General features: G+C 41.8%; 5 protein-coding genes across 7 annotated transcripts; 3 read left to right on the forward strand and 2 right to left on the reverse strand.

Annotated features, from left to right (window-relative positions):
- Positions 1 to 140: 140 nt before the first annotated feature.
- Positions 141 to 2,553, reverse strand: LOC147050055 (uncharacterized). The gene is made up of 4 exons (XM_085921931.1): positions 1,628 to 2,553; positions 1,256 to 1,433; positions 1,071 to 1,165; positions 141 to 985 (listed from the first exon to the last, which is right to left on the reverse strand). The coding sequence occupies exons 1-4, from the start codon at positions 1,952 to 1,954 to the stop codon at positions 794 to 796; spliced, it is 792 nt and encodes a 263-aa protein (XP_085778057.1). The 5' UTR covers positions 1,955 to 2,553; the 3' UTR covers positions 141 to 793.
- Positions 2,343 to 6,709, forward strand: nphp1 (nephronophthisis 1). The gene is made up of 20 exons (XM_085921929.1): positions 2,343 to 2,620; positions 2,847 to 2,908; positions 2,978 to 3,038; positions 3,111 to 3,250; positions 3,323 to 3,518; positions 3,611 to 3,712; positions 3,800 to 3,918; positions 3,989 to 4,037; positions 4,107 to 4,194; positions 4,292 to 4,386; positions 4,468 to 4,596; positions 4,687 to 4,761; positions 4,823 to 4,933; positions 5,007 to 5,089; positions 5,226 to 5,302; positions 5,405 to 5,504; positions 5,568 to 5,680; positions 5,745 to 5,818; positions 6,027 to 6,071; positions 6,194 to 6,709. The coding sequence occupies exons 1-20, from the start codon at positions 2,555 to 2,557 to the stop codon at positions 6,461 to 6,463; spliced, it is 2,055 nt and encodes a 684-aa protein (XP_085778055.1). The 5' UTR covers positions 2,343 to 2,554; the 3' UTR covers positions 6,464 to 6,709.
- On the reverse strand, positions 6,408 to 19,270 carry mrps5 (mitochondrial ribosomal protein S5). Of its 3 annotated transcripts, none has more exons than XR_015067381.1 (14): positions 19,172 to 19,270; positions 18,753 to 18,884; positions 18,419 to 18,544; positions 18,233 to 18,346; positions 18,027 to 18,146; positions 17,876 to 17,910; positions 16,629 to 16,719; positions 16,298 to 16,344; positions 16,015 to 16,072; positions 15,469 to 15,531; positions 15,260 to 15,396; positions 13,700 to 13,871; positions 11,743 to 11,845; positions 6,408 to 6,459 (listed from the first exon to the last, which is right to left on the reverse strand). XR_015067381.1 is itself a non-coding variant. In XM_085921930.1 (12 exons), the coding sequence occupies exons 1-12, from the start codon at positions 19,218 to 19,220 to the stop codon at positions 14,669 to 14,671; spliced, it is 1,197 nt and encodes a 398-aa protein (XP_085778056.1). In that variant the 5' UTR covers positions 19,221 to 19,270; the 3' UTR covers positions 14,545 to 14,668. The 3 variants fall into 3 exon arrangements, 1 of the variants encoding a protein (XP_085778056.1); XR_015067380.1 differs by having other exon boundaries at positions 6,409 to 6,459; positions 13,695 to 13,871; XM_085921930.1 differs by lacking the exons at positions 6,408 to 6,459; positions 11,743 to 11,845; positions 13,700 to 13,871 and adding an exon at positions 14,545 to 14,893.
- Positions 8,673 to 12,941, forward strand: LOC147050058 (myelin and lymphocyte protein-like). The gene is made up of 4 exons (XM_085921932.1): positions 8,673 to 8,780; positions 11,224 to 11,388; positions 11,475 to 11,648; positions 11,776 to 12,941. Exons 1-4 carry the CDS (start codon positions 8,694 to 8,696, stop codon positions 11,848 to 11,850), a joined length of 501 nt encoding a protein of 166 aa, XP_085778058.1. The 5' UTR covers positions 8,673 to 8,693; the 3' UTR covers positions 11,851 to 12,941.
- On the forward strand, positions 13,194 to 14,861 carry LOC147050059 (myelin and lymphocyte protein-like). Its single transcript, XM_085921934.1, has 4 exons — positions 13,194 to 13,345; positions 13,706 to 13,873; positions 13,942 to 14,064; positions 14,152 to 14,861. The coding sequence occupies exons 1-4, from the start codon at positions 13,253 to 13,255 to the stop codon at positions 14,224 to 14,226; spliced, it is 459 nt and encodes a 152-aa protein (XP_085778060.1). The 5' UTR covers positions 13,194 to 13,252; the 3' UTR covers positions 14,227 to 14,861.
- Positions 19,271 to 21,110: the final 1,840 nt, after the last annotated feature.

Raw genomic sequence — 21,110 nt, forward strand, 5'->3', positions numbered from 1 at the left:
CGAGGGAGGGGGGGGGCTTTATTTATAAAGACCCGCTGTCATTCCCTTGTGCAGCGTGGAGTGCGTCCCCCCCCCTCCCTCTACATACCGGACTGACGACTGATGTGCACAAAGCCGGCTGTCAACACACAGTCACGACATGTTGCTTTTATTGCACGCCACAGCATAATTAGATATCGACTCAACGCAAAAATGCAAAGTACAATTGCAGAAAAGACGCGCGGATTAAGAGATAGTGACAGCTCATAAACTACCGCAATTAAGTATTTGAATGTTTTAACAACAAATAAGATGATCAAGATTTTTGCAAGCCTCGTCGTGCAAACGCAACAGTTCATAATGTCGGGAAAGATGGAAATGATTATTTTTTTGTCTGCGTTTTTGCATTCTTTAGTAGCAGAGGTACTTTACCACCATCTGGTGGCGGGTTAGAGTAAGACACATAGGACAGCACCTAGTGTATATTGGGAGAAAAGTGAGCAATAACCAATTGAATTAAGCTACTGATATAATAGTATAAACCGCACTAAAAGCTTCTGTAAACATATCAAAGGGAAATAATGCACAATAACCTTTAGTCTAACATCCTTAGTTTGCATAGTTATCAGAATTTGATGAAATAAAGAGATTGATCATTTGCCAATATTTCTCAAATTTATCCAAATCTAAATTCAAGAGCACACCTTTACATTAGATACATGAAAATCACACCATAATGTATTGCTCAAATGAATATTGACAATCCTATTAGTTAGATTAAAATATGAAGAGTCCTTGTTCTTCCTTTGTTTGACTACCAGGGCAGTTGGGTTCCATCCCAGCTGTAGGCGTTACCTGTCTTTTCCACATCCAGTGCTTCTATGATGCTCATCAGGTACTCCACAGAGCGTTCCGTGCTGAAAAGTTTCCCTTCGGGTACGTTTCTGTGATACGGTTTAGACAAGTCGGTGTCCAAAGTTCCTGGATGCAAAGAAACGCACACCACCTGATGGGGGGGGGGGGGGGTACAGCATCATTTGGTAGGCCATTGGTATTTTCCTGATGTATAAATGCAAATAAGAGTAAATTACCTTGGGTCGGCTCCGGCCCAGTTCAATGGAAAGATTTTTAGTGGCCATGTTCAGAGCCGCTTTAGACATTCTGTAGCTGTACCAGCCGCCAAGACCTTCAGTTTAAAGAATATACATCACGAGAATTCAAACGCAATCATATACAGGAGTATTACGTAGAACATGTAATGGTTCTTAAATGTTACCGTTGTCGCCAATGGAGCCGACTTTGGCTGTGACGTTGACGATAATGCCACTGTGTCGCTTGGCCTGGTCTGTTGGCTGTTGACCGAAGCCACCTCCGCCTTTCTGCAGGAGTGGAGCAAAGTACTTGGCCATAACAAGCGGACCCACTGTGTTTGTGGTCAAGGTGGCGATGATGCCCTGAAAAGAGAAAACCAGGAGTAAAAATAAACCTGCTGATTGCAGAACATAGTTTGAGGAGTAACATGTGAAATGGGAGAAAATATATACATTTGAAGTTTGATGGAAGCACTTCTTCATGAGTAAGTTAAATAAAAACTGATGTGATGTTAAAACTGCAGTTTGGTGCTTCTTTTTACAAATAAATGGCATACTTGTGCAGAAACATCCCTCAGGCTTGTCTCTCCTTTCCCGGAGGGGTGAAGCAGAGCGGACGAGTTGACCATCAAATCAAGCCGACCAAAGCTCTTCTTCACCCGCTCAGCTGCCTCGCGGATGTCCTCCTCGCGATTCACGTCCAGCTGAAGCACCGTCAGCCGGTTCGGGTGTTGTCCAACCAGCCCCTGCAGTTCGGTGGCCCCGTCCGGGTTCCGACACGTTGCTATGACACTCGCTGGGGGTTTGTCTTTTAAAATGTATTTGCAAAACTGCAGCCCCAGACCTCGGCTGGCACCTTGGACGAGGGCCACGGGAGCCGCCATGACACCGGAATGACATAATGTTATGCAGAAGAAAGTAACATGTGTTTGTTGCGTTCATTGTCTCAAAAACGCGTGGGGATTCTAACTAATCGGTTCTCACGGGATAGTAGTGGCCGAGACGTTGTATGTGCGGAACATACTAAACTGCGTAAACTGACTTGAAAATCTAATGCACAAAATTTGGATTGAAATGATTTTAATTAATATTTGAATGTACTTTACTTTTATATCTGAAGAATTATTGTGTTGAGTTTAGAACGTTTAAAGATAACGAGCTGTTCTCGAAGGCAACGCGTTTCACAACAAGCGCGATACGCCCGGTGAAGGTCATCGGAGTAGTTACGCAAACCTAATTTAGTTTATTTTTTAACCAAAGTGATATGAAGTTTACCTTTGCACCCTAAAAGTAACCGCAGAGTGGTAAAAGTGGTCGGACATTTAACATGTCGTTTTGAATGTGAAGCGACACTACCCGGAAGTAGACATATGTTGCTAAGCGACCAGCTGACCAATGGGCGCGTGGCGTCACATTTCGGCTGGTTAGCTTGCTAGCTGGCATGCACCGAAATTAGAATTATGGTCGCTAAAAAGGACGATTAAATGCCATCCAAGGGAAAGGGACCCCTGCAGGTGGTCCACAGAGAGGTGGACGACATGAGGGGCAAGGTTTGTCATCGAAAACGCTGACTTTTATGACGTTAAACTCAAGGGGGGGGGGGGGGTGTGTTTCCAAACACGTCAGTCACCAGCTAGCTTTAGCTTTCGCTCCACTTCAGGAGAATATTTTGTCAATTATACAACCGCAGACATTTAAAAGCTAAGTGTTGCACATATTTTGTCAGAGCCGTTTAGCCCTATGTATAAATGATTCACTTGTATTCTTTGTTCCCAGCTGGAGAGTCTGTTGAAAGATGTTAAGGGTGAGGTGGAAACCAAAGAGGAGTCCTTTAGAAGGTGAACTCATCTTTTTAGAACTATTTAAATTTGTGTGTTTTGTGTCTAAAGGTGTCCAATTTTAAACAGATGCCAAGAACTTCAGATATCTGCAGAGAAAACACTGAAGAATCTGACAAAACTGACCAAGGTTGACATTTTTATGAAGTGTCTTCAGGTTACTTTGTTGCAAGACATTTACAGGTAGCGATGTACGTTGTAGGCCGATGAGATTGCTCCTGTGGGCAACTACGACCAGAGAAAACGAGACGAGCAAGGACGACTGCACAACGTCCTGGAGGAGCTGAACAAACTCTCCGTGGAGCTCTCGCCACCGGGACCAAGCACGGAGCCATCAACGAGGTCCGTAGCTTTACTTACAGTATAAAGGCCATACTCGCAAAAAAAAAAAAAAGTCCTCCTTTTCATTCGCAGCGTTGCCCAGAATGAAGATGGCGAGGACGGAACTGAAGAAAGTGACGAGGACGAAAGTGACGAAGACACCGCCGATAAGGAAGACAGCCCCAAAAATGAGAGTCAGGCGTCGACCGCACCCCCGCTGTCGGAGCCTTGCGTCTACACGGCGCTTAGTGATTTCAAGGGGGACCAGGAAGGAGATTTGACAGTTGAGGTGATGCGTTTACATTGGGGTTTGAAACTGGTTCCAAATTGGAACATGATAGCAAATATCATTTCAGCAATTGAACAATATTGTTGCTTTAGCGGGGTGACACGTTAAAAATCCTCAAGAAGACAAGTGACGGCTGGTGGTTGGCCGAGAATGCCAAAGGCGACAGAGGAGTGGTGCCGAGAACATACCTCAAGGTCCGGGCTCGCCATTCAAAATATTAGGCACGGCTGCCCAATCCAACGATGGTACAACATCAACAGTATCAAAACAATTATTTTCAGATCGGTTCTGTCCTCGGCGACGACGACAAGGAGGAAGAAGATGAAGAGTCCGACGAGGCTGAGGAGGAGCAAGAGGACTCAGAAGAGCACGACAACGAAGAAGAAGAGGAGAAGCAGAGGTTTGATGTGATTTTGTTTTTTTTTTACCTTTTCTTCATTCATTGAAAACAGACTTGCTCTTGACCACAGCCACACTCCTCACGCCAACTGGTCCACTTTCCGAAAGGCTCTAACCGAGGTACAAGAAATAATTTATGACCCCCCTCTCAAAACATCTGTTTTAATTCCTGGATGATTCGCGTGACAGATTGACGCTACCGATGTCCTCTCCGCAATGGGCGCCATCCCTTCCGGGTTCAGGCCCTCCACTCTCAGTAAACTGCTGACGGACGAAGGTTGGTGTCATCTCGTTAAAACAATACAGCTAAACTAACCGTTAATCAATGTGAGTGATGGATGGAGTGATACAGAAAATGCATATTATGTTTTTAGGGGCCAAATACAGAGGAAGTCATTTGATGCAACCGCAGCTCAGCCAATCACAGCTCTCCTTCAGCGACCTCTTCTTAGATCCTGACACCGGCAGGGTGAGAAAATATCTGGCGTTCAGACAATTTTCTACCTTGTGTATCTATACGAGTAACGTATAGCCGCTGTCACTCTCGCAGGTGCGCCCACGACATCCTCGGACGTGCGTTTGCTTCACCCTGTGGAGCTGCAAGAGGATCCCCACACCCGGGGTCGGCGTCCAGGTCCTCAGCAGACACATTCGACTCTGCGCCTTTGATGGCACTCGGGTTCGTCCAAGATATTCTATTCATTACAGTGGCGCCATTTATGATGTAATCTCCTGGAAAATTCAAAGGCTGCTTTTTGTTACACTCCAGGTGCTGAGTAACATCCACACAGTGAGGGCCACCTACAACCCCAAGAACCCCAAGACCTGGCTTTTCTCTCCACGGGTACCCCCCCCCGACAGATAGTAAGCAACTTCACATTACACTAACCCCATGTTTGTCGCAGACCACTGGCATCCTGCCTACGCTCCTGGACGGAGACTGCTTCCTCCGTTGCGACGCCGACAGCCCCGATCTCGGTATCCTCTTTGAGCTCGGTGTCACCTTCATCCGCAACGTAATGAGAAGAACACAAGAGCATAAATCAAAGGCGCTTAGCCAAGCAGTCGTTTGAAGGTGCTGCGTTTTAGTCCACAGGCGAGCGAGGTGACCTGAGCTGCGGTTGGGCTTTCCTCAAACTAAACAACGCTGCAGGACATCCACTCCCTAACAGGTATCGTATATAATTCATTTGTTTGGTTTGGAATCGAAAAGAGAAAATGCTTAACGTTTAGCCTCTCTACACTCACTCGATAACAGCCTGCCACTTTTTTTTTTTGAATTAATGACTAAATTGTGTAATTGCACAGGACATACGAGATGCCGGTGAGCGGCGGCACTCCTTACGAGAAGGACGTCGACGTGGAGGGGTTGCTCCCTCGATCATGTAAGGGCGACACACAAACCTGAAAATTCTCCGATCGTAATTACGGTATTTAAAAAAAAAAAAACGAGCTTTAAAAGGATTTGCGTGTTATTTTGTTTCCAGCTGCGGCTGGCGTGTTCCAGCAGATGCTCAAAGCGCGGCAACTATCCAAACTCATCGTCAAGTTCAAGACGCCCAACAGCCGCATCAAGACGCAACTCAGGTGAGAGGTTTGACGTGCGTACGAGTGTGGTGGAACTAAACGGAGAGTTTTTTCCTTCGATAGCCTCCTCCCTGACACGCTGCTGCACTGTCTGAGCTGCGTCCCCCTGTTGGCCATGTACAGACAACTGCTAGCCGACGAGCTGCTGGTGAACCGGCCCACCATGCAGAATGCAGGTAAGACACACACACGCACACACACGTTTGTTTCAGCCTCACTCCTTGACTTTCTTTTGTTCAGATTTGATATTCAATCCCGTGGTTGCCACCTTTCCAATCCTGGTGGACCAAGTGGACCTGCTGGATGCTGTGAGAGTGCGTATCAGCCACTTTATAATTATTATTTGTCAAACATTGTATCAGTTTTCAAGGCTGAACTTTTAAGGTGTTCTTGCTTTTAAGGCTATGATAGCCTCGCTCATAAAAAGATTGTTAAAAAAATGTAATTGTAAATTGATTAGTTCTATACTAAAATAAATATCTTTCTAGACATGCAAAAACATTTATTTTTTCAAATTTTCAGAGTGCCTGGATGGATGCGGAAAGCAACATGAGCAGGGCACAGAAGGTGGGTAGTACTTGGTTTTACATATAGAGGGAGCTCGCCTACCTAAATTGTTTTGTGTGTGTGTGTGTGTGTGTGTGTGTGTGTGTGTGTGTGTGTGTGTGTGTGTGTGTGCACGTACTTAGAGAGACGAGGCGCAGATGAAGCAAGAGTTCGCAAAGACGTTCCAGTCATCTGCATCTTTCTTGCTGCACACGTCTTATTTCCCGCCCCACCGTTGGGCCGACACTCCGTCAGAGGAGCAGCGCTCCCGTCTCATTTCGTCTACTCTGGAGGCACTCAAGCGGACCCGCAGCCAGTCAGAGAGCTTGGAGATCCTAGCCCACCCCACCCACTCTCCCCTGGCCTTTGACATCAACGAGATGACTTTTGACCTCCTCCGCGTGGCGCGCTAGAGCAAAAGAGAACACTATTAACAATATTAAAACTTTTATAATGAACACATAGAGATCAGTAAAAAAAAAAAAAGCGTGAATATTTTTGTAATGTTTTTATTAAAAAGTAAATTGCACATTACCATAAAAAAACAAATGTCCTATTTTCTGACTACAAAATATCTTGTGAACCATTACAATATATATTTTTTTATTTTAATCAGATGACAGCTATTTAGTTTGTACATTGGCACATCATCCTGATTATCCAATCACAAATCTTCATGGTCACCTGCTATGAGGTTATAGTACATTTTTCTAGGCTTGCCATTAAAGTGCTTACTGAACTGAATCCTTCTACTTCCACCCATAAAGTCAACATCACTCACTGTGTGTGTAGTGTAGCGTTATGGGGTACCAAATGAGTGGTGTGTGTTAATTATTAGTGGTAGTTTGCGTTCTTTTTATAGTTTGTTATAAAAGGAGCCATGTAGCCACTCACTTGGTCAATCCACAGGAATGCCTTCAGAACATTTGTATGCTTTGGTCCACATTTTATCTTTTTTTTTTTTTGAGTGGAGTCTCAGCTTCCCTGTTACAGCTATAAAACCTTTATACCTATTTTTCTGCTTTTAGTGGTTAGGCCATAAAAGCCCTTGAGAAAGTTTAATGAGACTTTATTCTATAGATTAAATTCAAATTCCAAATTGACACAGTGCTGGAGTGTAAACATATTATCCCCCCCCCCCTCCCCACGACTGCTTGTTTGCTGGCAAATAACAGAGCGTGTATTTCCACATTCCACTGCCATCCCCCAGGTGACCACACAGTCTTCTGTGTTGTTTTTTTTTTTTTTTTTTTTTTTTTTTTTTTTTACCCTCATAGGTCACGCTAATATAAGCCCAGAAAACAACAGCACAGATTTACCTTCGATTTTCCTCCAGTTTAAAAGAAAATCCCTTTTCTGCTTTAACAAGTTTGGTGTGGAAGAACAGCTAAAAGGTAGTCGGTCCGGTGGCGTGACCCCTTTTTTTTTTTTTTTTTTTTTTTACTTAATAAAGGCGAGAACAGTCAAGCGTCTGTCTATTTTGGTCAATTTACTCGAGTCAATTGAAAGCAAAAGCGTAACAAAAGCACAAAAGTCGTCATCAGGAAGTTTTAAGCGGGTTCAACAAGGCCTGAGCATTGACAAAAGGTTAGGCATGATTGGGAAAGACGAGACGACAGTCCTTTGCTACAACCGCTGCGACTCCCCAAAAAAATAAAATAAAATAAAAAACCTATCTGACATGTATATAAAAATCTATATAAATGTAGTATATAAAAATTTCAGGAGCCGTTAAGTCTGACTAAATCAATCATCAATGGATCCGTTAGGTGAGTAATTTGCAAACTAGTGTGTGTGTGTGTGTGTGTGTGTATGTGTGTTATGAGTGTGTCTCCTGGCAGCTATGAATTCAAACACAGTGTAGGTGGTTTCCACGGTGACAGATTCCAAATAGCTGCACCATCAACAAGATGGGAGTACAAAACGGTATTCGACACGAGCGGATTAGGACTCATTGCAGGAAGTCGCCAAATGTGACAAAATAAAAGCACAAGTTCAATGACACGTTTGTTTTTTTCCCCATCAAATTTAACTACTGCCTCTTGGTAGCATGAACCACCTGTTCCAATACTTTTGCGAATATTGTTCAACCCATGCTTTTATTTTGTTGACATTAACCGGAGGATAAAGAATATACGCCTGTGAGTATTTTGTTATTCTCCGTCTGCATTTTGTTCAAATATACGTTTTGCAATCGACAATGCTAATTCTCTTAGCCCGTCTATGGCATTTTGCATTATATGTTAGTCACAAGCTAGCAGACTTTGGAGAACAATCCAGTTTTATTTTGACACATTCAATTGTCATTTTCCGCACAGTCAAACGACTTGCATCTCTTTTTCATGTCCCACATGCACAATTTGCCTCACAATCACTTTTTGTATGTGTATGTAAACAGCCACTTTGCCTCTTACAGGGCTTCTACAAACACACACACACACACACACACACACACACACACACACACACACATACACACATGCACACACACACACATGCACACATGGATGGTAGGCGGAGGGCAGGTGGTGGAGGAGGAGGTGCGGGAGGCGGCCTTTACGTAAAAAGCATATTAAAAGCAACCGAACATCTCATTCTACATAAACACACACACACACACACATTGATAGTGCGTTTAGGACTATGGCCTCCACCACGTCGGCAGATGTTCTGCCCACCGGCGGCAGAATCTTCACCAGCATCCCTGACTTGTTCTTCATCCCGGAATTTGTGAGTCGTTTTGGTGACTTTGGGATAGGGAGAGCCAAGACGTGCGTCGCGCGTTGTGTTTTTCTTGAGTTGGTGGTTTGTTGTGAATAGTTGTGTCAATTTTGCTCTCAAATGAGGGGCGAGTGTTGCTAGGGGTGTCGAGGATGAGCGAGGTTAATCGACCACCTGGCCAATCAGAATGAGGAAGCTTGGAAACCCAAAAAGGATTTAAAACATTTTTTTCAAATTCATTTTGGTTGATTTTCCTCAATATTTTATTTGCACTCTTAAATTTCATTTCAGTTTGTTTTTATGTTTGATTAGAAATAGATTTTTGCGTGTGCTATTTTGTAATTAGTTTTACTTACTATTTTATTTTCAATTCACTCCATTATTTTCTTTTTTTTTTACCAACGCAATATAGTGGCACCATGGCAACTAGTACATGGAGACTTGAGGCCAGTCAATCACCATAGCAACAACAACAAAAAACACAGAGAAACATCCAAATGTTCAAATGTGCTCTCTAATATCAGGACATTGGAGCATTTTTGTGCAGACTTTGTTTAGCAGGTTACTGTTGACTTTTTGGTTCATCGTCACATTATAACGGTGGCAAACAAAAGATTTGACTGAACAAATTCAAACAAACTTGTCGACTCATAGTTTGGTTATGTCCTTGAGGGGAAGAATTATTTAGAATTTAAACTTGTGATATTTTAGCATGAAATATATTTTTTGGGGAGGGGTCAAAGTATATTATGTGCTAATATCAAGCATTGCGAGTTATGAAAAGCACGTCTCGGAAAAAAATGCAACAAACTGAAAAAAATAAAATATTGTACCAGATTTACTTCGTCAAATGATTGCGTGAAATAAAATAATCAGAATCCAACTTTTAAAATGTATCTGGATCCAGATGATTTTTTTTTTGTGCAACCACTTGACAAAATTAAATTGAGTATTTTTTTATCAAAACAATTTGTTTCAATTAAATTTGTTCTAATTATTTTATTTACTTTAAGAGCTAACTTCCTTTTCTTGAGCCGTTTGGGCCTCAAAAATTGGATGTCCTCCTTCCCGCCCACAATTGGAGGCAATTTTTCTTTGGTGTAGTAGGAGAGGGATTAAATCTGTTTGACTCAGTTGGGGGGAAAAAAAAAAAACAAAAAAACCTCAAAGAGGTGAGAAAGGGCGTAAATCGAAACCGGTCATCTTCTCGGCTCCTTTTACGGTGTGGGCCGGTCGAGTCAATCATTCAAAAACCTGCCAGTCTGGTTTTGGGACAAACGCGGCCCGTGTTTGCCGACAACAAGTGGCCGGTGCACGGCAGACTCGAAATGTTTGCTTTTGGCGGCGGGGATTTAGCCGCAAGACTCGTTAAAAACGAGACCTACGCTCATTTGACATTTAGACAAAACTCATGGCTCGCCACCAAACAAAAAATGACACAAAAAGTTATTTCCTGCAATATCATGTATAGATATCTCATGTTTTTATGATTTTGTATGTCTATAACATTTCTTGTTGTATTAGCATTAAGCTAGCAACATTTCGTTAGGTCAAATGATAAGATTTGCTTGAAGCATGCTTTAATTAACGTGAATTTATTTAAACTGCTAAGTGCGCTAACTGCCGACTAGCTAACTGACTAAGCTAGCTTAAATGCTATTTTTTTGTCTATGTGAACTTTTGATTCACCTCTTGCGAAGTGAGTGCATCGAGCAAATGCGAGCGAAGAAAATTCCTTGAGCGGAAATCCGAGATCAAACAGAGCGTTTCATATTTGAGAAGTACACAAGGCCGCCTGTAATATTCGGGGTGTGGCGCCGATTGTGACTTCCTGACCCGTAAGAACATCGCAGAACAGAAACGGAACTGTTTGCTCAGCTTTGCGGCATTTGTGTCTCTTAATGAAGCGTAACTCGATTACATACACGATAAGAGAAAAAAAATTTGTATAGAGCACGGAGACGAGGAATTTAGTAGATCATTAAATACTCAATGAAGATCATGAACCACATGCTGCTTCACCAACATCATTTCTGCTCTGGTAAACGAGCCCATTGTGTGTGGTCGCATGACTAAACCAGGTGGCACTAATTCGGCCAACAATGCCGCCTTTCTAGTCATATCTCGGAGAAGAATCCGACTTTTTCATGCTTTCATAAACGGGGCTGTAGAGTTAAATATTCACCATTGTGTATTGTGTCTATGTTAACATCTCTCATTGGGAATGTTTGTCAAAGGAGGGCGGGGTAGGGGCGGTTGCGCCTTTTTGAAGGCTTATTGAGTGCCCTTATTGTTTCCTTTAAGAGATACCGACAAGTGTTAGGAGCTGTTTGATCACCGCTTTAACTACCTTAAAAAAAACAACAACCTCAACTTTGACTTCCTAACTCTCCAATACGAAGCCCCTTAACCTCATCTTCCCAAACTCTGATCCATTTTATTTTTCCGACAGGTTTTTGGCGGTCTGGTGTGGATCCTGGTGGCGTCCACTCGAGTGTACCCGGACCACCCATTAGGCTGGGTCATGTTCGTTTCCGTCTTCTGTTTTGTCTTCACCACGCTTTGGTTCTTCCTCTTCCTGTGCGGGGCCAATCAGAGTAGTGTCTGGCCAGCTCTGGTAATAAACGCCGATTGGTTCAAATTGTCCGTTCGGCGCTTACTTCTAGTGGAATCCGATCATCATTTCTCTCCTCCATCTTGCAGGACACGTTCTACCATTTCTTGGCGGTGGTGTTCTATCTGAGCGTGTCGGTGATACTGGCTTATATTACCGTGCTCAAAGGCTGGGGAGTTACCATCAACTCGGGGGGGACCGTGTCCATTGGGCCCCTCAACGGAGAAAGCCTCAAGATCTACAGGCTGGACATAGCCGCCGTGGTAGGATGTCTCGATTAAGTCAACCAATGTCTGATGTAACATTCATTCCACATTCTTCGAGAGTTTTTTTTTGTTGAGGTCGAAAATTACTGACCTGATGCTGATCCGTTTTTGGGATGTCATCCAGGTGATGTCATACTTGGCCACGCTCCTCTACTTCCTGCACGCCATCTTCTCCGCCATCCGATGGCACAGAGCTTAAAGGGGACGACCAAAAAGATGTCAAAGGCTTCATCCTGAAGATAGAAACACTTATTCATGATTTTATTCTGGTTATTATATGTGTACATTCTTTTATAAGCTGTTACAGATAAATTGCAAAAGTCACATGACTGAATGAGCGGTAAACAAACTAGATGTCACATGTATGAGGTTAACTCATCAAATCTGCAAAAAAATATCAAGTTATGAAATATTTGGCATTCAAAAAGCATTTCTTTTTTAAATTTGTTGTTCAGATTGGAATTAAAAAATATCAAATTACTTTTTATATCATGCAAACAGACACTTAAGTCATCGTCACTTTTATTTTTTGGACATTTTCAATATGATTGTTTTCATTAAATGGAGAACTATCGCAAAAACAGTTCCGACTTCAAACATAATAAAATAGGATTTGTCCAATCGGTATACATAACATAAAATAATGTATAAAAATCAATGAAACGTTTCAAATTGTGCTTAAATTTAGCATTTCTAGCACTGCACATGCACCATGTTAAAATAATGCATTTGTCTGGAGTATAAATATAATAAAAAAAATAAAAAAATTTAAATGCAAAAAAACTTACATTTCAAACTAAAATAAAATACAGAATACAAATATTCTGATGCCTCGATTTCTTTGCGGGCTAAATTTATCTTCAGTACAGCGCGTCTACTATCTTTAAAGTTACAATTGTGTTTTTTATGATTGCCTACTTAATTGTCATGATAACACACTAAGTGAACCAAAAATTATTTTATATTTTACTAACAAAACCACGTGTCCGTTTAAAAAAAAAAATGCGCTAAATAGATAAAACCAACTGTCGACATTGACTCGACAATATCGACGACCTTTTGCGACACATGTATACAAAATACTTTTTCTTTCTTCTGTGTTTACAACCAAACCTGTAAAACATCCTCCATCTTTTTAATCCTACTTTTCATTTCTGAAAGGCTGACTATAAACATCATCACGTATGAAGGAATGTTCCAAAGTGATTGAAAACACTTAACATGTTGTATATATTTGATTGATTTCACTTGACACATATATTTACAAAAACACAATGTGAAATAAAATAACTCGACTACAAAAGTGTTGAAGGCTGGATCTTCTATATATGTGTTGGGATTCTTATCCAGTGTGTCAAACTCAAACAAAAAGAAAACAATAGCGATATTCCATCTGGCTTCACTGAGGCCCCGGGGCCACAAAATTTCACCTTAGCAGTTCCAAAAAAAAAAAAAAAGAGGGCGTGTATGGAGATGAGGGAAACACTAACAATACCAGAACAGGTTTGGCGGCCAAATTGGCCTCACCAGCATTTCCACCTGGTTGCTGTTTCTTTCGTCCCCACCGATCGGAACAAAGACAAAGGTCCGACTATTCTGGGATGGCGGCGACCACTACCCAATCCATGGGAAGTCTGCCAAGTGGACTAGCAATATGCGTGACGGTGCCAGATTTGTTCTACCTGCCTGAACTGGTGAGTGACCTTCACCGATGACGACATCCTTTCTAGAGTCACATCTGAATGTGAAATGACATCATTCTTTTATTTTGACACAAAAAAAGAATCTTACATGAAATTGCTAACTTGTCTGACTAACAATCTGGTTGAAAAATAAAATAAAATTAAAAGCCATTTTCTAGGAATTCTTGAATGAATATGATGATGTTGGTTAAATCTGCCGTTGCCGGTCGTTCGCTGAACCTTTTCGGCACTATGATGTCATTTTCGGTCAACAGCATGTGGTGAAATGGCTGCCTCGCCATAAACTGACAAAATAAACACCGTGTGATGGATGTGATAGAAAAGCACAATTTATTTTCACCTTACGTGCAGGTGACGGGTGGGCTGGTGTGGATCCTGGTAGCCTCCACCCATGTGGAGCCCCCCAACCCTCTGGGCTGGGTGATGTTCGTATCTGTCTTCTGCTTCGTCATGACGCTCCTCTGGGTGATCATCTTCATAGCCGGGTGTCACAGGAACAGCTCGGCGTGGGTCGCCGCTGTAAGGCCACACATAAAGGGAAATAAAGATGAAATGAGATTGGGATTAATTTCTTCTCTGTGTGTTAGGATTTTGCTTATCACTCTTTGGCTGCGTTGTTCTACCTAAGCGCTGGGGTCAATTTAGCCTACATCACCTTCATTATGAAGTTTAGAGTGTTCCAAATCTACCAGATTGATATTGCTGCTGTGGTAATATTAACACACACACACACACACAAAAAATAATCTTATATTGAGTCGGTTCTTTTTTGTCAATTGTCTTTTTGTCTGTTGCAGGTGTTTGCCTTCATGGCCACGCTGCTCTACTTCATACACGCCGTCCTGTCGTCCCTACGATGGAAACACTTCTGAAAAGACCATTTTATTTTTAAGCAACATTTCAAAAACTTGAGCATTTCCTCATTAATCTGCGCTATCTTTAGGCATTTATTTCTTTTCTACTACTTTTATACTTTCAAAAAAGAATAAAAATCATGTTATTCCAGCTCTGGACAGCTCTTTTGTTTTCATGTTGGATACATCAACATTTTTGCAAGTGCCGTGCATCCTGGTGAAAATGTTTGACCAATATATACAAAACTAGGTGGATAAATAACAGGACATACAAAAAATACCTGTATCAGACATTTTGATAAAAATGGGTCAATGAATCAAGAGATCCAGTTCATTTTTAAGTTGCACTTTATTTCAATTCACATCACAGAAGAACGTCGGCTTGTCATTATGATTTTCATAATATGATACAAAAAAAAAAGAACCAAAATAAAACAGCTTTTTCACATGAATTGCAGTTCTACCAGATGGTACGCTTGACACCAGCCCAGATGGAGCGTTTGAATCCCTGCGAGGCGCGCACGTCGTCCCAGTGCAGACGCGTGTCTGGGATCTCGTCCTCCGGCTCCGGTTGGGCCTGAGCCCCGTTCTTGGGGGACGCCACCACCACGGGCAACAAGCCGCGCTCCTGCCGGAACTCCACTACGTGGAGCTGTTTCTTCTCCGCTAGCATCTGATGGGTTTCCTGAGGATGGCGGCGGTCGTTGGCAGGGTGACCACGCGCTTTCTTGCAGATATTTGTGTGTCTATATATAATCTAATATTACGTCAAAAAATATTGCAGAAGATATTGCTTGGATATTTCCAGGATTTTGTTTTACTATCTCAGCAGGCTACTTTTTATTTCTTCCCATTGCTTTTAAATGTCTTCAAATATTTGGATCGCTAATGTCAATCCAAATTCTTTTAGCATTTTTAATTAAATACTTTTGCTGTCTTTTTGTGCTTTTGGTGTGCTTTTGGTTATTACCTCACGTATCAAAGGTACACTATTAAAAAAAAAAAAAAAGCGACATTCCTTCACATAATATGAAGACGCAGTTGCCTTTACCTGCTTGGCCAGGCCAGCGAAGAGCGCTCTGGTGATGTTGAGCAGGTTGACGGATCCTTCCACTTTACAATACATGTCTTTCAAGCCAATCAGCTTGCACATGGTGATGATGGCGCGGTGACAGTGAAGGCCGTAACCTGGACGGAGGATTCGACTTTAGAAATTCTAATTAAGACAATAATGCCTCGGTTAGACAGTCAAGTGAGAACCTTCGTTTTGTTTCTTCATACGAAGCGTCGTCCTCTTGAACTTGGATTCAATGTCGTGATAAACTGTTGACAAAAAGAGATCGAATTTAACGAAAAAACAAATGTGTCATGATATCTTTTACCACTGGAAATGATTGTGAATTGCTCATCAATGTCTTAAAGCATATATTCTTTATCCTCTGCGAAAAAAAAGCTAATATTGCCAATGTGCTTTGATGGCCTTTTGTGTAGACTCTCGCATTTCTCTGTCTGCCGCCTATCAAAGCAAGCTGCTTGTTATTTGCGTTTACGTTCCTTTCTAAAAAGATTTAAATGTCAGACAAAAAGAGCTTTGGGAACATTGTGTGCTTCATAATCATGACTCAAGCAGACAACAATTATCGCTCACTTTGTTATGTCATCATGTGAAGTTGAAGCAAACAAAATGCCTTGTTGACGTCTTCCATGGCATTCTGGGAGTCAATTGCGTACTTTTGTGCGGCAGGCAATTATGAGACATTTCTCCAACAAACAGGCTTGCTTCTCAAAACCTGCGATTGTACTTACTGGTGTGGTTGTTGTATCGTTCGATGTAGTACAAGTAGTGGATGGCTCGATTCTTTGCCTGCGCAAACACACGCGCACAATAGAAGCAATTCTGACTCCAAAGTCAATAAAATACAATGAGAGACACTTCAGAGTCAGCGCTATAAAACATCTAGTTCAAGAGCTGAATGAAAAACTTTGCTTTGACAAGACGATTACCTCCGCCAACAAGTGAGAGAGAAAAAAAAAAAAATCAATGTTCAAGGTGGTTATAATTTCAAAGAGTAATAATCATTGCTCTCACCTTCCTCAGAGCCGTGGGTCTGTCTGCTGCCTTCCCCAAGGCAAAACCTGCACACAAAATGGAGCCCACTATTCACACATTCTGACCTTGAGCTTGAAAAAGAAAAGAAATACTGATTCTAAAACAAAATTGTTTCCCTGTACAGATCAATTTTGAATTAAAAAGCATGTCTGACTAGAGAATGACGTACCACAGGGCGCTGAACTAAGTCAACTTTAGCAGAAATGTCCTTCAGTCCTCAAAAGCATTAAAACTGTATCATTCAATTATTTCTATCACCAATGTTAATGTTTGTGGTTTGCATTGGCGGACAACCGGTGAGTGTATATACCTGTGGCGCCTTTGCCGTTGCCCACGGCAACCAAACAGCTAATGGACCTCTTTCTACCCTCCTTTGCTGTCATGTTGAACACGCTTTTCACCTGCGGCACAACAATCGCTAATGTGAGGACAGTCGTGTACATTCAAACATGCATAAAATGGCGTTACAAACACAATGGGGGACAGCACTGATCTTGACGACCGCATTGTTCTTCAGTTTAAGCTCAACCCAACTTTATTTGAATGTTTTAATTTTATTTATGTGTGCGTATGCTTTGTCTTCCAATGTGACTCAAAACAAAGTTCAAGGTTGCACATTTTACTGATAAAACAAAACAGTCCAATACCAATTAAATAAACGGAAGCGAAGCAGAGACAACTGGCACGCATGATGTCCATAGACCTCTCTCACCTCCCTCTTTTACTCCTTCATCACCCATTCCCTTTTTTCTAGCCACATCCTTCTCTACGCGCTCCCTATCTTCTTTTTCCTGCTCCTCTTCACTGACTGCAGTCTGTCATTGCATGCTGATGTCATTGTCCTTGGGAGCCTGGCCTTTTTATTCCAGTAAGCCTTTTTCATTTCATTAGGCTACAGTGAATGTGCATGCGCACAGAAAAGCACTCGAGATGGGAACCTAAAGTGGCCATCGGGAGTAGTCTAATTCCTGGCAGCGGGGCTCTTTATTCATGGAGGGCTGTAGAAGCCGCAATAAAACGCACACGCACATAACTTAATAGCACGCGCGTGTGTGTGTGTGTGTGTGTGTGTGTGTGTGTGTGTGTGTGTGTGTGTGTGTGTGTGTGTGTGTGTGTACACCAATAATGTAGCAAACGACCAAATGCTAATTGAGTTCGGGTTAGATCCTGTTTAATATCAGCACACCCATACGCACAATATACATTACCCTTCGCACACACACATACGGATGGATGCACACACATTTGCAATTTTGCATTGGGACAAAAACGGTACATTACACGTGCATGCACAAATGAAGAGACACAACTTGTGTCTACACATGCATAGATCATTACGCATTGCACACACACACACATAAGTGACTCATCGTTTCCTTTTTTGCACCTAAATACAATTTATACTATGACATCAACAGCAGTTAATCCGTTTTCTATGGCCGCAGGGCAGTTGAAATGTGAGTAGAGCGGCACTTTTACTCTCGACTCAACCATTTTTATCAAGATTGAATTTTTTTTATAATCTTGTCTGATTGCACGCTAACAAATGCCACTCACCTCAATGACACGAGAGTCGAAGTCTTCGTAGGTCTCTGCAAAAAAAAAAACAAATATCTTAATATATTTGTGCCTGTATTTGGATATTCTTGTAACTAAAATAAGTTATTTCGTACAGTGATTTTTTTATTTTTTTTTAAGTTAATGTTACCTCCATTAGGTCCTGGATCAGGGGGACCCAGACTGATGCCCCCCCAGGAATTCCCCGTCCAGCCTCGCTCCCGCTTCACCTTCATCTTTCTCCTCTTCTCCCATTCGTCACGTTGACGCACTAAAATGGAGGAAACGACATCAACGTATATTCCATTTCACAACATCAACAAAAGAGTGTGTATATGTGTGTGCGTGTACACGTACCGAGTTCAGCTTTCACTTCCTGCTGCTCTGCCTGACCTCTCCGGCTAATACTCTGCATGGTGCCGTCTTTTAACACGGGCGCATTGAGACCAGGCCACAGGAAGCCTCCGTGACCTATGCAATCAAGTCAGGGACAAAATGGTCTCTTAAAGTTAACTCATGAACACTTCAGAAGTCCAAAGTCACCTTCTCCGATGGTCTGGCCTCGGTTCAGATCGCGCCTCAGCTTGCGTTTGGTTCTCTTTCCTCTGCCCTTCCTGGCGCCAGCCCCAGACTCGGCGAGCACGCCTTTCCATAGCTCTTCAGCCGTCACTGTCACACATGGAAATGACAACGTACTTTAGCAAATGATCACCTTGCAGGATCATCTTTATTACTGCATATTGTACTTGCTTACAGCGAGACAACAAATTTTCGCAAAATATAATTGCCTCTATTGGTGCTACAGTTTTGGTTACTAAAGCAATTTAAAAGGGCTCAGCAGGTAATGCTTTATGTCTTGATGATAACATGTCCTTACACTTGTTGAAGAAGCTGCCATGTCTGCTTGGCTGCCAACACCCGACGGGCACACAAGGAAGTGCAGGGGTCGCTCGACTGAGCAGCTGGCATCCATGGATGGCGCCACCTATAGCGCGGAAGGAAGATGCACCTGAGAAGACACCTAGGCGTTATTCGATAACTACAGAAAGTCAGAGTTAGTGCAAGTGTATGCTATTGTTCATCTCGCCATTACATTGTAGACGCAAAAATAGCACGCGCAAAAAAGGACAGACGCCTTAATAGACGGTATACGGTCAAGTCGCAAATCCTGACAGATTATGCAGAAATTGCCCCAATTAAAACACAGACTTGACATTTTAAATTACAAACAATATCATACAACACATAAGCACAACAAACTAGTAAAAAAAATGATATAAACGAAGAATACTTCACCTCCAACGGTGATGCGGAGGGCACAACACACGCGTATGGCCGCCGCCATTTTGGATTTCTGCCGGGGTCCTCAGAAGGCAGAAAAGTGGTGGCCGAGCTTTGCCTGTTCGAAATTCGAATATTTACAATTACAATTTCGTTCTATATACTATATTTTTTCTATTCTATTCTATTCTATTCTATTCTATTCTATTCTATTCTATTCTATTCTATTCTATTCTTCTTGTTCATTTTATTCTGTATTATTTTTTGTAATATAGGATTTGTATTATAGGATTGTAATTTTATTGTACTAATTTCTCATTTGAAAATAATCATGTGATTAATTAGTAAAATTAATGAAGAAGAAAACTGAACTCTTTCAGTCAGCTTCTGTGATTGAGTGCATGTGCAAGACCCCGCAGAGCCTCATTTCCCCCTTCTGGCATCAATTATCCTATCAAGGGACAAGGAACAATTAGAAGATGCAGAATATATTGCAGTCACAGATGAAACAAATGAATACAAAAGGCCAACTTTTAGCTATTCCTAGTCAGATGGATGCTAACGTGAGCCATTATACGACAATAGCACCTTTGATCACGGATCAATATTCGTCCACTTGCATCCTGAATAACAACAAAGGTCATTTTCATGAATCCAAGCTAAAATGCACTGTCATTGACTTTCCACTTCAGGCCAAATGGTAAATCTTTGTAAGCATTTAGTGGCGAGCTAACCGTCGATTTTAAGCTTCTACTTTAGAGCTGATGTCATCAGTTTCGTACGTAGGTCTCACACTGTATCTTCTTCATTATTATACTGTTGTGTCGTATTATCTTCCCCTTCCAAATGGAGTGTGTGTATCACGACTAGGCCAACAGGCACTGAAAGCTCAACTTGTGATGTCACATTGATTAAACACAAAGAATTGACTTCAAGGCATTGACTCTTTGGACCTACATGGAAATTATTTAAAAAGTTCCCTATACAATTCTTATAGAATGTTACAAGCACATGTCCCAATACTTTTTTTTTTTTCGCATGGAAGAGTATAAGACACAAAATCTGTTTGATTTTTTTTAAATGGCAATTTTGGCTGGAAGTCCAAAGCATATGAAGCAGCATTGGCCTTCATTTGCTCTCAAGCGGTGTAATTTTAATTCTTTTTGGCATGTGGCTACTACATGCTTGCTCGCTTGGGGGGAAAAAAGCATGTACACCGCTATTAATATGAACACATCACTATCTCACTGTGGTCCCATTCTACGTCAATGTCAGACAGCCCAGCAAATCTCGACTATTACTAAACATAATTTTTGTGATTTTTTTAAACATTTGTCTGGTAATGCTGCCACCAAAGTGTAATGAAAAACATTGTTTCAGCAGTAAGATGAATCGCAAACATTTGCAACGGAGCTGACATAAGAATGATGGTGTTAACACGCCAAAAAGTCAATAAACGAGAGAGCAAAAGGCCAGAGCAGAGAGCAAGAGAGTGCCACAGTCCCCTAAAAAAAAATCAATAAGTAATTTTGCAGGAAAACATCCTCAAATGTGACACAAGTGGACGCCCCAAGGTGGATTAATTCCTGCTCAGCTCCATGATTTTCCCGCTACTATGCTTGATGAAAATGTGTGAAGGATCCAACTTTTTTTTTTTTTACAACACCTAGCATAGGTGGGAGAATGATTTTTTTTTTTTTTTTTTTTTTTTTTTTTGGCCCTTAGGTATATAATATCCTTGCAATTTTCCCACCTCTGGAGAAAGGTAACATATACGTGACAATATCACACAGCACCTTCAGTAGCCTTAGATAACGAGCCACATGCTGCTTCACCATGTCCCTAGACAAACACCTGTGATTTCCATTCCAGTCAGACAGCTTTATTCCCATTCCTGTGCCTCTCGAAACTATAGCGTCTGACGTCATACATAATGGTCTACTCCCCGCGAGAC

Source organism: Syngnathus leptorhynchus, chromosome 10 (assembly GCF_054491065.1).
Source record: "Syngnathus leptorhynchus isolate UIUO chromosome 10, UIUO_Slep, whole genome shotgun sequence".
Classification (NCBI taxonomy): domain Eukaryota; kingdom Metazoa; phylum Chordata; class Actinopteri; order Syngnathiformes; family Syngnathidae; genus Syngnathus; species Syngnathus leptorhynchus.